This window comes from Haliotis rufescens, unplaced genomic scaffold, assembly GCF_023055435.1.
Source record: "Haliotis rufescens isolate VD_foot unplaced genomic scaffold, xgHalRufe1.0.p SCAF_5, whole genome shotgun sequence".
NCBI lineage: Eukaryota > Metazoa > Mollusca > Gastropoda > Lepetellida > Haliotidae > Haliotis > Haliotis rufescens.
This window is the reverse complement of record NW_025964223.1, coordinates 55,013,641-55,029,665: the sequence shown is the minus strand read 5'-3', so window position 1 is coordinate 55,029,665 and position 16,025 is coordinate 55,013,641. Positions and strand designations below refer to the sequence as shown.

The window sequence follows — 16,025 nt, the reverse complement described above, 5'->3', positions numbered from 1 at the left end:
ACAAGTTAAAGTAAGTGATTTTGTTGCCCGACCTTGTATTTCTACTTGCCCCGGGAGTTGGGAAATGGCAAATTTCCACCCCTGTACAGGCAGTTGCGATTCGATGAAGCTGTAAAATTGATCCCCAAACGCTACATTTATGTGCTTTGCATGTGTTTTCGTGAATTATAGACATATCATCTTTCTGTTTGACTTATTTGGTTCTCATTTAATGTAATTATTTTAGATATTTGGCAAAAAGTGGTTTTACATCTATGTCATTGTCAAGTTGTTTTTTTTTTAAGAGTATAATTCTAAATTTTATTTGCGATAGGAGATGTATTCTCTTCATATTACTTTCACTGGTGTGTAGTTTTATGTGGGTTATGTAGGCGTAAAAATACTTTGTATTCTTTCCCGCCACGTGCTCGTTGTATCCCGCCATTTTGATTTGTGTTACAATTGTTTGCCTGCAAGGGTAGTCAAATTGTTTATAATTCTCAGCTATGTATGTATAACATATTCATATGTTTGTAAATACTAGTAGTTTTGGTGTTACATACAGTTTGCGTGTATCAATATTTGTATACACTTTCAACTCGTAAGAATATCTGCCGATAGAATATTGTTTAATTCTATGGCAATCTTCCAACTCAATCTCATCAACAATTCTCTATTTTGCGTAACTTATGCTTGCACGTTGTACTAATTGTCGTGGAAAAAATATTCCAAGGATCCTCATCCACGTTGTTTGGCATGCACGCAGATTTGCTCTCCAAACTTTAAATGTAATATTTGTGCACCTCTCTCTCCAGCAAGTTTTGCAAATTATAGACAGGTAATTCACAAACGTATTTTGCAGCAGTCCCGTCGAGTGGCGAGGAAGATGTCACAATCGCTTGAGGTTAGCGACGGACATTTTTCTGTCATTACTGCCCAGCCGTTATCTTCGATGGGTAATATGGCTTCCATGGTACAGCCTCCGCCGATATCAATAGTACAGGAGACTATTGTGAGTATCGTACTCCTTAGCTCCTGGGACACCCAGTACTACGATCCCTGCGCCGCCGGCGCGAGTGTCTCAAGACGCCTTGATGGGGTAGCGCAGACGCAAGCCATGATCCAGTCATCACGATGATCATTGCTTCTCAAAGGCCTGCGCCGAGCGCACCGCCTCCCTACCACCAAAGTGCCTCTACTATTACAAGAGCCCCAGGGCTTACGTGTAACCTGTTACGTAAGCGACGCAAGATCAGCTTCCAACGACTTATCTGCCGCAGCAGATGTACGCTCAGGCGTCACCACTGTTCCAGAACACGAATTGGATGCAAAACTTTATGCAGTCCATGTGGCAGTAGTCTATGGCACACCTGTATCCTTCGCCTACGCCTACGCCAACGCCTATTTACAACTATGGCACAAGTGCAAGCGCCTACACTGGCGCCTAACGTATACCAAACGCCTAATGTGCGTTCTGGTACAGTGAATACATCGCTTGGCAGCGCTAGTACGCCAGCGGGTACATGGAAATCGGCACATGACTCCTTATCACCAAGCGGATCATCAAAGCCTTCTGATAGAGGAGGCGCTATGCGCCGGAGCAAAAGCCGATCACCGTCCAGGCGAGTGCATCTGACTCGTCTGATTTATCAAATAGCGGGTATGGCAATTCCTCTGTGGAATGGAATATGCATATCGCTTAGCGCAAGAACCCGATTGGGTAGCAGACCGTCTCATGTCAGGGGCACCCTTCCCTGGTAATGGGGTGGATAAAAGGGACACCATATGGTCACATCCTACATCGATTCCGTTGGATCCGATGTTGACAGCCATGATTAGGTAATTGGACCAGGACTTCTCCAAGCTCACATTTAGTTCGAGTCGTATATAGACGACTGTCTCCTGTGTCATCAACACATACCAACGTTAGTACGCCATCGGGAATTTACCAGAAGGCTACTATATCAACTGGGATAGATAAACAACGAGGCGAAGTCGGAGTTAACTCCTTGTTATCAGCTCCAGTTCATAGGAGGCCTGTTCCAGACAGACCAGGATCTCCTATCAGTACCACGGGACAGAAGACTAAAGATTTTATGCCTCTTGTCACCTGCACTAGTGGAAACTTCACACAGAAGCATTTCAGTTACTGCTTGAGAAGTTCAGGCAACCATGCCATTGACCTGTTTGCTACGTGCCAAAACCACCAGCTGATGAGATGTGAATAAGATTTATGCATAGTTGTTGTAAGTTTTTTAAACTGTCAAATACGAACACTGTACAATGAAACCCATTTGTTACTCTTTGGTATCTTGCCTTTGTGCAGAAATTTGAAAATCCTGACTACTTCAGTGGAAACATTTCCTTCCTGATCAACGGGGTGTCTCTAGATCTGTATTGAGGCTGAGAGTGTTACGTGTACATATCAATGTCTCTGTGTACATCACAGAGTTTGACAAGCATCCAATGATGTCAATTCATACGATGAATAAAATAGTATGAAACTTCTTCCAACATTCAATTGCCACCTTGATAGTACTGGAATACTGTTACGCAGCACTTAACCCAACTGCCGCACTCACTCCCTCATGAATTAGTTATCTATCATTCTTAATGACGTTAGTATAAAGCATTAATTCATCATTCTATTATATATCATGTCTTCTGGATTGAAATAGTCCCGATGCCTGTATATTTATCCTCCCGTCTTCTCCCTGGTGCAAGTCTTTCAAGTGTTATCTTCGAAAGTTTTCATATGTTATCATTACTGTCAACATTTTTATGATTCGTTTCAGAAGATTTGACTTCAAGCAGCCTTCAGGGTGAGATGGTTTTCTCTGCTCAGTTGTACTCTCTCACAAAAATGTATAGTGCTTTTCTTATGAATTGGGAATGAAGGTTTTGTACAAGTGCCAAGTTTGAGTCCGATTCCCAAGGGACCAAAACCATGAATTCGGGAATGTAGTCGTTAATTTTAGTGTTTCATAATTTGGAAAACGAAAATAATACTGATAAAAAACGATGCATAGAAAATTGATGCATATGTATGCACATGCGTAATTTATTAATTATTGACAAATGTTATTTTACTTTCGTGTGAATTATTTGGTGTGTGTGGATATGTATAATGTAATATATGTGTAAATGATGTAAAATATGTGTGTGGATATATAAAATTAGGATGTATGTATATATTTAACCGCAAAAGAAACACCACCCCAAGTAACATTGCATGAAAAGTTGTCATTTAAATATCTGGGTTATTTTTTTCCAAGTTTCTAAAATTTAACATTACCTTGTCCGGAAATTTGATGATAAAAAAACAAAGCAGATGAGAATAAAACCGATCGCCCAAACGCATCACGGCAACGGCCATGGTAACCTGATGCATGTGAGTTCCGTGCAAATTCCCCCATTTCTTGCCCTGTAAAAATCCACCCAGATCGGATAACATTCATTCGTTATTGAATTGCTACCACATGCCAAGATTGACAAGAAATCAGCGACACCAAGTCCTTGGGCGATTGCAAGCTGGACAAACCGCCCGGCAAGTAGCCAATGCATTTCAAGTCCATGTAAAGACCATAAACAGGTTCCAGCAACGGTTCCAGACCACCAACACTATAGATTACCGACCACGTTGTGGAAGACCAAGGGTCACCACCCGACGTCAAGATCGTCAGATTGTGCGACAACATCTTCGAGATCGCTTTGTTACTGCTGCGGAAACTGTTCGACAGACCATGGGGACACACCAGCGACACATCAGTGTGGACACTGTGCTTCGACGATTGACGAGCAGACCCCTCCACTGTCATAGGCCACATCGAGGACCCATTCTGACACCACGTCATCACCGGGACCGTCTTCAGTGGGCAACACAGCACCACCATCGGCGCAACCAGCAGTGGAGAAGAATCCTCTTCTCCAACGAGAGTCGGCGACGCCGTGGTGAACGATATTCGGATGCTTGTGTTGTTGAGAGAGACCCGTGGGGTGGTCCCAGCATCATGGTGTGGGGTGGAATTGGTCTTGCACAGAGGCTCGGCCCTGTGGTCTTTCAGAACATAGGTCCAAGGTGAGGCAATGGTGTTACAGCAGCATTGGTACATTTGGCACGTCGCCGCAACCACGTGTTTCAGCATGATAACGCCCATGCCCACAGTGCGAGAACAAGAGACTTCCTCCAGCAGAATGGCATCAGAACCATGCAGTGGCCTGCCGTCAGTCCTGATTTAAATCCCATTGAGCACCTGTGGGACGAGATTCAAAGACAGCTGAATGACGTCCGACCAAGGCCGACAACTGCAGCTGAACTGCGTCAGGCGTTCCTCAGAGTGTGGGCTCAAGTGCCCATGGCCCTTCATCAACCGCCTCATCAATTCCATGTATCGACGTTTCACGGCAGTCATCAATACACAGGGCGGACACACGAGATACTGATTTGTGATGCCATTTTCTCAGAGACTAGTGTTGTGTTTCACTTTAAGAACATTTGACACTTTAATTTAAACCTTGTTGATCACTTTGATCTTTTTAATATGTCTCAGAGTATGTTTACAGTGTTTGGACAAATAAGGTTTCTCATATATCTATCAATGGTGACGTTTCTTTTGCGGCTCAGTATATATATATATACCTTCATGGACATCAATATATTAATCAGTAGAAAGATCGTCCTTTGTTTGCGTATATTTAATATAACCCATGATTGTCAGTGATGCACAGGAATGTTTGTCAGCTGGTATATATTTATAAACATATATATAGAGGATATTATATGAGTGTTCATTTCATACTATGTTTAGTGTCTAAATTACGGTATTTCCCGAGCGAGAGCAATACTGGAATTCAGGCACGAGTGTCGTAAACATAGTATGACCTGAACACGAATATAATGTTCTATTTATTACCGAAGAAGATGTCTAGATACAGAGACGAATTGTAGTGTGTACCTACAAGAACAGCAAGTCGCAACAGCAGCGAAACCACAATTTGTCGAATGACGTCAACAATCTAAAGTAACGTCATTCCGATCTGACGTCATAATAATATTCGAATGATGTCAACAATGCCGCCCGGATGACGGAAACAGTACAGCGTTGTCTGGTGACGTGATGCGACCCTAGAGCACCTATGATTTTTATGAACCCCGATATGTTTGCCCTCGAAGGTAATAAAAATGGTAGGGGCGGTCTAGTAGCCTAGTGGTTAAAGCGTTCGCTCGTCACGCCGAAGACCCGGGTTCGATTCCCGACATGGGTACAATGTGTGAAGTCCATTTGTGGTGTCCCCCGCCGTGATATTGCTGGAATATTGCTAAAAGCGGCGTAAAACCTGACTCTCTCACTAATAAAAATGGTAATTCAATACCATTGTAGAAGCACCTTTGCTACTGGCTTTTGAAATTTATTAATAATACATACATTCTATTAAATCACAGATGAAACTGAGGAGCTATACGCAGAGACGATATTTATAGAAACTGGGGCTTATCGTGAAGTCTGGAATGCCCTGCAAACAAAGGACCATGTATTTATTTGTGGTTCGCCTGGATCAGGAAAAACAACAATGGCCCACTACATCTCAGGAAAATACAGAGCAGAGGGACACCGCGTGATTTGTGTAGATAAATTGGAGAACTTTAAGTACAACACACCCACTCAAACATTACTGGTTTGTGATAATGTGTTTGGTACTTTTGCATCATCAGCCGATGTTGTGAAGAATTGTGACGCTATGTTTGAATATTTAGAACATCATTTCCAACTTTTGGAAATGGAAAAGGATGTGATGCCTTTGAAGGTCATTATGACCAGTCGGACAAACGTCTGGAATAGTGTCTCTCAAATGGTAATTAAATACCAAAATTCATTGCTGTCACCTGTCATAAATCTGACAATATCTACTCCACTTGATGATACTGAAAAAGAACAGATTTTAAAAAAACATTTGGAAGGATCGCAATTTGATCTAACACATGATGAAATGTTAGCAGTTGCAAGATTGGAGTACACGACACTGGGATTTCCTTACATATGCCAACTGTTTGTGAAGAATTCTTCTTCAAAAAGAAATGCCTTTGATTTTTTTAAGAAACCGTGGATCTACTTGCATGGTATAGTAGCTGATATCTTTTCAAAAGAAAGGTACAGGGCTGCAGTTCTCCTGCTTATGATACTCAATGAAGGTGGTCTACACTTAAATGATCTCTTAGATCCTCAACGGCGAAGGGATTCCGGACTGGATAAAAAGATATCACAGATTGGGGAAATCATGCCAGACGCTAACAATCCTTCTGAAATCAGGAAATCTGCAAGAAACGAAAAAGATTCACTGATTGTGCTATTAAAGAACAATTGCGCAAAATTTAGTCACCCAGCTATTCATGATGTTGTGGCATGCATTGTGATTGATTTAAACCCTGTTGTCGCCTTAGAGAACTGCAGTCTAAAGTTCATAGTTGACAGAATTTGGATTTCAGAAACCAAGAATACAGGCATCTCAAAAGATGGTCATATGAATATGTTCCTTATTAATATTGAAGATGATTTAACGGAGAATCTTGTGAGTCGACTTGGAAGAGAAATTACTAATGGTAACTTGTCCCTCTCATTATCACATCAATGTTTTACCTTTGAGGACCTGGTTGACAAACTCTTCTCCTACTTCCCAGCAGATAATATTTTGTTTCAACGTGACAAGGATCGAGGATTCTTATTCTGGTCGTCATATTTGGACACAGGTGCATTTTGCAAATACATTCCACGAATGCAGCTATGTGAATCAGACATCCTTGAATGTTATCTTGGGTGCTGCATGCATGGGCACTTGAGCTACTTAAAAGGGCTTGTTGGTCAATCTGACTCTTCGTTTGACAAATTAGCCACTACAACTGTCGGGGACATCCTGCGTACCAAAGATAAAACCAGACCGTATCTTCAATCTCTTTCTACAGGAAAGAGTATTACCGCTCCTGCAGTGCCCTCAGACAAAGACTGCCCTCGAGAATCTGGTGACAACAGAGATATGTTAATCCACGTGGCTGCTGCCAATGGGTTTACAGAATGTGTACGTATACTGCTTGACATTGTAGGCACAGCGATTGATGTTCTTGGGGGAAATGGTATGACAGCTCTCATGCATGCTTGCTATCGCGGACACACTGTTTTGGCCCAAATGCTACTTGACAGGAGAGCAGATCCAGAACTATTAGATGAAGAGAAAGACAACTGTCTTCATCTCACGTGCAGAGGAGGATGCCTTGACGTTGCTAAATTGCTGCTCAGACAATCTATGGATTTGAACCAAGATGGTAAATATGAAAGAACACCTTTGATGTACGCTTCGTACAATGGACATGAAGATATTGTGAAGTTGCTCCTAGAGAATGGAGCACCCACCTCAGTTGATTCTGGCTCTGATACAAACAGCTGTCTACATCTTGCATGTATGAAGGGAGAAACCAATATTGTAAAGATACTTCTTGATCATGGAATGAACATTGAAGATGTTGGTAGTAAGTTCAAAAGAACGCCATTAATGTGTGCTTGCAGGCATGGGAAGTTGGAAACAGCAAAGGAACTAAAACGTAGACATGCTGTTTTAGATGCCTTCGATCAAGAGAACAATTCATGTCTACACTTGGCAGCAATGAAAGGGCACGTTCCAACAGCTGAGTGGCTTCTACAAACAGGAGCCACTGTGAATTGTGTTAATTCAGCATCAAGAACTCCCTTAATGTATGCTTTTCAGAATGGCCATATTGATATGGTAACATTCTTGATGAACAATGGCGCTGACATACAGATGGTGGACAACAGCTGTCTACATCGTGCATGTATGACGGGAGAAACCAATGTTGTAAAGATACTTCTTGATCATGGAATGAACATTGAAGATGTTGGTAGTAAGTTCAAAAGAACGCCATTAATGTGTGCTTGCAGGCATGGAAAGTTGGAAACAGCAAAGGAACTAAAACGTAGACATGCTGTTTTAGATATCGTCGATGAAAATAACTTTTCATGTCTACACTTGGCAGCAATGAAAGGGCACGTTCCAACCGCTGAGTGGCTTCTACAATCAGGAATCATTGTCAACTGTGTTAATTCAGCATCAAGAACTCCCTTAATGTATGCTTTTCAGAATGGCCATATTGATATGGTAACATTCTTGAGGCAAAATGATGCCGACATGCAGATGGTGGACGATAAAAAAACAACATGTCTGCACTTTGCAGCAAAATCTGGTGATTTGCATCTGGTTCAACTTTGTCTTGAATTTGATCACAATATCGATCCTCTCACAAAAGACGGCTGGACTCCAACCATGCTTGCTTGTGGTCAAGGTCACATTGGTATTGTAGAGCAACTAGTGAAAAAGGGAGCAGATATCAATCTTGGCAGCGGCTGTTTATTTGTGGCCTGCAACAACGGTTTGTTCGACATTGTGAAATTTCTAACGTCTAGTAGAGGTGATAAACGCGCTAACATTAATAAGCGTGGACTGAAAAATGCGACCCCATTAATAAGAGCGAGTTACCATGGGTACGCAAACATTGTTGATCATTTGCTGTCATGTGGCGCTGATGTCCTTTGCAAGGATGACGATGGAAGTACGTGCTTACATACAGCTTGTGATAGAGGTAATGAGGTTGTTGCAGAGAAACTCGTGGGGTGTTTCAATGTTGATGAACTTGGTGCCAGTGATCATGAACTGATTGAACTTATCCAAAGATTTTCTGACATGAGTACAGACAATTAATTGTGGACGGTTGTCTTCTTTGATGATGATGATTTGTTTGAATATGAAGATGACAGTGAACTGTCACAGTGACATTAGAGGACATGTTTTCAAAATAACACTTTTGAGTGAACATTTCGGCAGAATGTACAAATAAAAGACCTATACATAGTGTACATGTGATGAAATGTAAGTAGGGATTGGTGATGCTTATAATGGTAACTGTGTAGGGATTGGTGATGCTTATAATGGTAACTGTGTAACTCCAACTCGGACAGGTTCCTAAGTAAAAAGCAAGTAAATTGTTATTGATATAGGCATATTTCGTCCATGATAACCGTTGATATTACACTTCTCTCACTGTTTATGAAAATATACCGAAACACGTTTAGGAAAAGATTTACAAAAGTCTTTATAGAATCAAAATGAGTAAAAAAAACATCTTTTGAAAATGATTACAATAATTTGTCGTTTTGTTTTAAAGTTTTACATGTTAATATAGACTTCTCTTGTGCAATCTACCAAATATTTCCACTGACATCACAATGTCGAACCAGATCTAAATGTAAGAAGAAATTCAAATAAATTTCTTTCACCATATTCCGATCCATGTCCGTGACAGAAAGATGATGTTTTCTTAACTAATGCACAACCGTGGGCCAAAACATGCCTTATCATACATTGTGCTGTAGAAATAATGGTCAAAACTGAAACCCAATACTTCACAAACATATATTGGTCATCGTTGTCCCCCTTTATTGCGTCCCATTTTGTTAAAAGAGACACGAAGCTCTATGGAAAATCTCTCCTGAGAGAATGAATTATTTAGGTTTTAAACTTAGATGAGGTCGTGGTAATATATCACTTCATTGGCCAGAACTATCTTATCTATTATTTTGAGTTCTAACGTATTCTTAGTATGTATTACCATATTGCTCCTTCAGATGAAAAATAAAAGAAGGAGGGTCAGCATGCACGTCACTGAAATAAGCCATTTTGTCTGATGATTGATCAGCCTAATAATTGCTGAACTTTACCTTGTCAGATATCCGAAAGTTATTATACAGTGTGTTTACCAATAGTCAGTTTATCATAGTGTTTGCAACATGCTATTGCACTGTCTTGACAAAGCAGACATGATTTATGGACAACCACTTCTTTAATTACTGCAAAGGCGACGTTTCGGTATAGATCCTTATACCATTGTCAAGCAAGACTGAATGATGAACATGGTTTCCTAACGAAAACACAAGTAAATTGTTATTGAAAAAGGCATATTTCGTCCATGATAATGGTTATAATACATAACGGTCCATGATAATAATTGCTGAACTTTTTCTTTTCAAATATCGAAAGTTACAGTGTGTAACCAATAGTCAGTGTATCATAGTGTTTGTGACATGTCATTGGAATTCTTGACAAAGTAGACACATTTTATGGATAACAACTTATTTAATACACTGGTTTGGATTCTGTTGTTGGGGTTCTGGAGACAAGGACAACTAAGAAGGGTAGTTGGTTGTTCTTTTCTATTTTGCTGGTGAACTGTACTCGGGGGTGTTGTTTGTTAAGATGTTGCCAATCAATCAACAGGGATCATGGCTATTTCATCCCTTACTCTACTATAAACTCATTAAGCAATAACCACTCCGTCTATGTATACTTATCCTGTATAATTGGCTTCCTGTCTTATTGGCTTCCTCATCATGTGTTCTGTGTCCATCATGTTGTTACAGTAGTACCCTTCTGTTGTCATTACTTAACCTACTTATGTTAATCCCTCTTGTATGCAATAGGTGTTACTGTTAATCCTCCACCTACTGTATATTATTCTGTACCATGTTCATTTAATCTTGCTTGCTGTAATATTGCTAAAAGCGACGTAAAATAATACTCACTCACGCTTGACAACGGTATAAGGGTCTATACCGAAATGTCGCCTTTACAGTAATTAAAGAAGTGTTATCGATAAATTGTGTCTACTTTGCCATCCGCCAACTTCTAAGTAATGCCTATCAAACAATGCATTGCAATGTCTTGCCACGCACGAAACTCCATTATGTTTGAAGGAGTGTCCTGTTGTTTTGAGTCAGAGAAGTTTGGAATGTTTTACGTGTTTATTGTTCTTTAACATCATGTTATCCTCTGTCAAACAATAATACATTTTTGTCTTTTGAAACGAATGCACTTTTGATTAGTACGCGTTGTTTTTTATGCTATCAAGGAGGTGCACAATGTAGAATGATGAGATAAAATTTGCTCATGACGTTTTACTGGAAATATGTGGGTGTCAGAGTTATAATATGATTTGTTTGTTTGTTGTTTAACGCTGCACTCAGCAATATTCCAGCTATATGACTGCGGTCAGTAAATAATCGAGTCTTGACCAGACATTCCAGTGAATGATATCATGAGCATCGATCCACGCAATTGGGATCGAAGACATGCATCAACCAAGTCAGCGAGCCTGACCACCCGATCCCGTTAGTCGCCTCGTGTGACAAGCATAGCTGCCTTTTACGGCAAGCATGGGTTTTGTGAAGACCTATACTACCCTGGAATCTTCACGGGTCGAGTTATGAGAAGGAGTTTTGTACAGTTGTGGTATATTTCACCTGTTGGAATGACCTTTTTACATAATGTTATGGTGTCATTTACACGTTAAGAATCACTATGTTATTATTGTATGGTCATTTCATGTAACATAAAGGGGTTGGCTGTTGGGAAAGGGAAATTGCACCTGGAACGGAAAAATCTCCAAAGTGTGCATGACAGAAAGTAGCTCCTGGGAATGACTATTCAGACATCGTTCTGGGACTTCCACTCATGCGCCAGGAGCTCAGAGACTTGCACACATGTTCAGTGCTTTATTTTGATACTTACATCTTAATTATCGATGTCATTTACAAGGTAAAAAGTAGTTATTTTATTATTGTGTCGTCATTTTATGTAAAATAATGGGGTTGATATTTCTCATGTATTTAGGATCATTTTTGCCTTCTGAATAATTGTACATAGCTTGTTGTAAATCGTTAGTGATACCGTTGAATAGCTTATGTTCAGCACGTTATTTTGAAACTTACATCTTCATTATGGATGTCGTAGTTAGTTTGCTATCCGTGTTTTCCCTATGTTTAGAAGCACACTTGGGCTAACAGCCCCAGACTATTCTATTCCCCGACAGTCCTCTCTGAGGTCCGCGCGCTGTATATATCTACTTTTTCTCGACCTAGTGTCTTGCCCCCCAGGCGGCGTCAGATCGTTTACAATTGTCTCGTTACTGGGTGATCTCTTCGAAATTCATGTTTTGTTAGTAAGTGATTACGGGACACGTTTCATCTATGACTGAGTTACTCTGGTTGTATTTCTAGCTACTTAGTAAACAGGGTTTCCAATACTTAGTTTATCTAGTAATCCATGAATAACCAACCTTCCTGTGATAGTCTAGCGTTTTGGGAACTTTAGTATTTCATTGCTCAGTAAAAGTGACTGAATCTTTAATCGATGAGACTAGTTTGATATTCAGACGTGCTCGTCTATTTTATAGTCCAAGTGTCGTAAGTTAGGGACTGGTCCCCTGTGTTTATTTCACGTTATTTAACCCAGCCGAAGTTATTCACCCTTACTTACTTTGGAGATTTAACGTGCGCTTTCCGACTGATGCGTATTTCGCACACGGGCCCGGCCAGGCCATTTAATGTGTTTCCGAAAGGGGCGAAAGTGGTCTGTGCAACCCAAGAGGGGGGTTTTAGGGGTTGCTTATATAGAATTTGGGAATTTTGAGATTTGGAATAGATGCCGATGGGATTGGGGAGGAGAACTAAGGGAGCTGGGTATGGTGGATGTTTGTTTGTTTATGTGATTTTGATTTGGTAGGTTATTGTGTTTTTAGATGCGTTTTATAAGTTCCGTGTTTATTAAGAATACGCCTAAGGCCTTGAAGTTTTCTAGTTTATTTTGTGGGTTTAGTATTGCTTCTAGAGTTAGAGCCTTGTTTAGATTGAGGGTGGTTTGTAATGCGGTTCGATGTGTTAGGTAGTGTGTGCAGTGGATGAGTGCGTGTTCTGGGGTTTCTGGTTGTTTGCAGTGTGGGCAGTTACCTGTAGTGTGTTTTTTTAAAAATTTTAGGTGGTTATTTAGGTTGGTGTGTCCTGTTTGGAGTTTAGTGATAACTCTGTCGATTTTTTTGGAGGGATGGAGAATTTTTGGTTTGGTTAGTGGTTTGCTGAGCACTTTTTTGATTTGGCTATTTGAGTTTAGATATAGGTTATACCATTTTTTTGTGATTTTTTGCTTGTTTACACTTTTAATTTCTGATTTTGAGATGGGTAAGTTTAAGCTTATTTCTGGGATTTTGAGGGATAGTTTAGCTGCTTTATCGGCGTTTTCATTACCGTATATTCCTACGTATGCGGGTATCCACAAGAAGGTTATTTGTTTGCCTGCCTTAGTTAGGTCGTTGGAGCTTTTAAGTATTTGATTTATTAATTTAGGTCGGTTTTTGGTATTTTTGTTTTGGAGGGCTTGCAGTCCACTTAGGGAGTCGGTAAGTATTAGGATTTTTTTGTGTTTTTTGGATTCTTGATTATGGAGGGCTGAGGCCATGCCCATTAGTTCTGCCGTGAATATTGATTGGTTGTTTGGGAGTCGGAAGGATTGTGTGGTTTTTGTTGGTTGTGTTGTATGGACTCCGAAACCTGTGTGTTTGGAGGTCGGATCTGAGGATCCGTCCGTGTAAATGTGACACCAATTTGGCCAATTTTCGTGTATGTATGCTAGTGTGGTAGTTTTAGCTATGTTTGGGTCGGTTTGTTTATTTATTTGGCTAGCTAGTGTTGTGTCTATTTTGGGTATTTTAAGTTTAGGGGTGAAGATATTTGATTGCTTGCAGTTTTGTTTAAGATTTTTAATTTGGTGTTCATTTAGGTAGTTTGTTATTCTTTGGGATATTGGGGTAAGTAAGGGGTGTTTACGAGCTAGAGCTTGGTTTTTGGGGCTGATGTTTTGGTTTATTAAGTTTTGGATGAGAGGGTTTGATTGGGACGCGGCCCAGAAATTTAAGCTTAGCTGTTCCCTGCGTAGACTTAGTGGCATTTCTCCTGTTAAGGCCTGAAGTGAGGTGTAGGAGGTGCCATGTTGGGTGCGTGTAATTAGTTTGAGAGCCTGATATTGTATTGAGTCAAGTTTTTTAGATAGAGAGTTGTTTAGGGTGTTGTATATGGCGCAGCCGTAGTCTAGTTTTGATCTAATTAGTGATATGTAGAGAGAGAGGAGGGTATCTTTGGATGCTCCCCAGTTAGAGCCAGTTAGGCATCTTAGGGTGTTTAGGTCTTTGCTGCATTTAGTTGTTAGGTTTTGGATGTGAGCATCCCAGGTGAGATGTTCATCGAAAATAAGTCCTAAGAATTTGGTTTGTTTTTGAAATTTGATTGTTTGATTGTTTAGCTGGAGGATTGGGGAGGCGGGTTTCATGTTTTTATGTTTGAATACTATTCCTGTTGTTTTTTCTGAGTTAAGGGAGAAGCCCCATTTGTCAGCCCATTGTTGTATTTTATTAAGAGATTTTTTGAGTAAATGTTGGACCATGTTCATGCTTTTAGTGCGGATCCAGATGGCTCCATCATCCGCAAATTTTGATGTGTTTACTTTAGGGGATAGGCCCTCGAATAGATCGTTTATCATTATGTTGAAGAGGGTGGGGCTGAGGATACTGCCCTGTGGAGTACCATTTTCTAGGGGACATTGGTCCGATAGAGTTTGGTCTATACCCACGGTTATTTTACGATTGTTTAGGAAGTCCTGGATGTAGTTTATTATCTGACCTTTGAGTCCTATTTTTTTAAGTTTTTGTATTAGCCCATTGTGCCATACCATGTCGAAAGCTTTAGAGAAGTCTAAGAAGATGCCTGTGGTATATTGTTTATTTAGTTGTCCTGTCTTAATATCTTGTTCTAGTCGGGCGAGGTTATCTAGGGTTGAGCGGCCAGGAGTGAAACCGCTTTGATCTGGGTTTATGAAGTTATTTTGGCCATGGGTTAAGTAATGTTGTAATCTATTTTTAGCCATTGATTCCATTACTTTACATAAGTTTGAAGTTTGGGATATTGGTCTATATGAGTTAGCTTGATTAGCTGGTTTATTAGGTTTAGGGATTGGTATGACTAGGGCCTGTTTCCAGGGAGTAGGAACCTGTCCGTTTAGGTAGATGAGATTGTATAGTTTGAGTAGTGCCTGGAGTAGTTTTAGGGGGAGTTTTTTAATTATTTGGTAAGAAGTTAGGTCTAATCCTGGGGCTGTGCCCTTTTTCCTGTTTTGGATTACGTAGATGAGCTCCTCCATTGTGTAGGGTTGATTTATTTCTAGATTGTTATTGTTTGGTTCTTTTGTGGGTTTGTTTTCTGTTTTAAGTTTATCTTGGAATTTTTTACTGAAGTTGGTGTTACTGCTAACGGCCGAAAAGCGGTTGGCGAGATTATTTGCCTTTTAGGCAGGGTTGGTTGAGTTGTCAATGTTAGGGTTTTTTTTATGTCGTTTTAAGCCTCTGATGGCATGGATTTTGCGCCAGACCATTCTGGCATCTGTACGGTTATTTATACCTTCGCAGAATTTTTTCCAGTCTCTACTTTTGGCTATTTGGACTAGTTTTTGAACCTGGTGGTTTAGTTCGTGGGCTATGTTTAAATATTTGTAGTCGCGTTTTGCTTTATTGAAGGCTGATTTACGTTTTCGTCTAGTCTGTTCTATTTCCTCATTCCACCATGGTACCGTCGGTTTGCCTGTCTTAGATGTTTTGAAGGGGATGGAGGTTTTGGCTGCGTTTATTATATAGTCTGTTAGGTTTTTACAATAGGTTTCTGGATCATTATTTTCTTTTTCGTTTAAGTTAGCTTCGTTGCAGATATCTTGGAATTGGTCCCAGTTAGCTTTATTGTAATGGAATTTTGGTTCTTGGTTTTCTGTTTAGATTGGTACGTTTGTATTTCCTATGGTTATGTTTATTGGGAAGTGGTCACTACCTAGCGGACGTCGTGCACTTCCCATTGAGTACTTTGGGCTAGATCTGAGGTGCATATGGTTAAGTCGATAGCCGACATTTTTTGGTTTATCTTATCGTACCTCGTGGGTTGGTTGCTATTAAGGAGTACTAGGTCGTTTGTTTCTATCCATTCGGAGATTAATTTGCCATGATTATCTATTTTATCATCTATGCTCCATGTAGGATGGTGAGCGTTAAAGTCTCCTAGGAATATAGTAGATTTATCGCTTATTTGGAGTAGTTTGTTTAGATCCCCATACGAGTGTTG

The 16,025-nt window shown here is 40.2% G+C and overlaps 1 protein-coding gene across 2 annotated transcripts in view; it reads left to right on the top strand.

Annotated features, from left to right (window-relative positions):
- The window catches only part of LOC124125735, a 47,405-nt gene extending 36,307 nt beyond the window's left edge, over nucleotides 1-11,098 (top strand). For both annotated transcript variants that reach the window (XM_046489109.2, XM_046489104.2), the window contains exons 6-7: nucleotides 2,775-2,801; nucleotides 5,423-11,098. In XM_046489109.2, coding sequence (XP_046345065.2) covers nucleotides 2,775-2,801; nucleotides 5,423-8,742 — 3,347 coding nt within the window. In that variant the 3' untranslated portion in view covers nucleotides 8,743-11,098. The remainder of the gene's footprint in view (nucleotides 1-2,774; nucleotides 2,802-5,422) is intronic.
- Nucleotides 11,099-16,025: the final 4,927 nt, after the last annotated feature.